Below are 1,256 nucleotides of genomic sequence, written 5' to 3'. Positions count from 1 at the left end.
GACAACATTTAGGACTCGGTATGGTCAATCTAAGTTCCTTGTTAAGTCTTTGAATTGACCAGCGCTCCAACAATGTTTATGGATCTCATGAATAGTGTTTGCAAAACCGTACTTGGATAAATTCATGATAGTGTTTATCGATGATATATTAATATATTCACAAGCCAAGAAAGAACATGGTCAACACTTGTAAATAATCTTGGAACTAATAAGAAAAGAAAAGTTGTACGCCAATTTCTCCGAATGTGAATTTTGGATTAAAGATGTACAAATTTTTAGAACATGTAGTTAGTAACAAAGGGATTCAAGTCCAACCCTCAAAGATTGAAGAAATTAAGAACTGGGAAGCACCAAAGACGCTAACAGAAGTGCACCAATTCTTAGGAATTGCTTGCTATTACTATAGATTCATAGATAAATTCTCCAAAATACCCAAGCCGCTTACAACACTAACCCAGAAGGATACAAAGCTCAACTGGGAAGACAAACAAGAAGCTGCTTTTCAGGAACTGAAGCAAATGTTGTGTAGTGCACCAATCCTATTCCTCCCAGATGGAACAGAAGATTTCGTCGTATACTGCGACGCACAAAATCCAGGATTGGGATGTGTGTTGATGCAAAGAGGAAAAGTTATCACCAACACATCACAACAACTTAAGGTGCGCTGAGAAGTTGGAGACACACAATTGGTCAGAGAACATATAGGTGATACCATATGTGCCAAGCCAGAAATAATCCACGAGAGAACTCAAAAGATCATGCAAATTAAGGAGCGATTAAAGGTAGCACGTGACCGTCAGAAGTGCTATGCTGACGTATGACATAAACCTTTGAAATTCCAAGTTGGAGATAAAGTAATGTTGAAGGTCCCTCCTTGGAAAGGCATGATTCGATTCAGAAAACAAGGCAAGCTAAACCACGATATATAGAACCTTTTGAAATTCTAGCAAGAATTGGTTCTACCGCATATCAACTTAAGCAACATCAAGAGCTAAGCAATCTCCACAATGTTTTCCCCAACTATTTAACAAAACCCCATCCACAAGATAAATTTCGAGACGAAATTATTCTAACGGGGGGAGAATGTAACACCCGTCAAAATTAGGTCAATAACAATCACATGTGATTATGCCAATCATGTAATGTGATTTTGTTAAACTAGTAATGTGATAAACTTACTATGTAATTCATGTTAAAGTATGAACTTTCATGATACAACTCAATGTATACGTTCATACGATTACAAAAATACAGAA

The 1,256-nt window shown here is 36.9% G+C and overlaps 1 protein-coding gene across 1 annotated transcript; it reads left to right on the top strand.

Annotated features, from left to right (window-relative positions):
- The first annotated feature begins 263 nt into the window (after nucleotides 1-263).
- Nucleotides 264-668, top strand: LOC145089050 (putative mitochondrial protein AtMg00860). Its single transcript, XM_079027550.1, has one exon. It carries the CDS (start codon nucleotides 264-266, stop codon nucleotides 666-668), a length of 405 nt encoding a protein of 134 aa, XP_078883676.1.
- The last annotated feature ends 588 nt before the right edge of the window (nucleotides 669-1,256 follow it).

This window comes from Lactuca serriola, chromosome 2, assembly GCF_051521515.1.
Source record: "Lactuca serriola cultivar US96UC23 chromosome 2, Lser_US96UC23_V15, whole genome shotgun sequence".
Lineage (NCBI taxonomy): Eukaryota > Viridiplantae > Streptophyta > Magnoliopsida > Asterales > Asteraceae > Lactuca > Lactuca serriola.
This window is presented reverse-complemented; position numbering and strand designations above follow the sequence as displayed.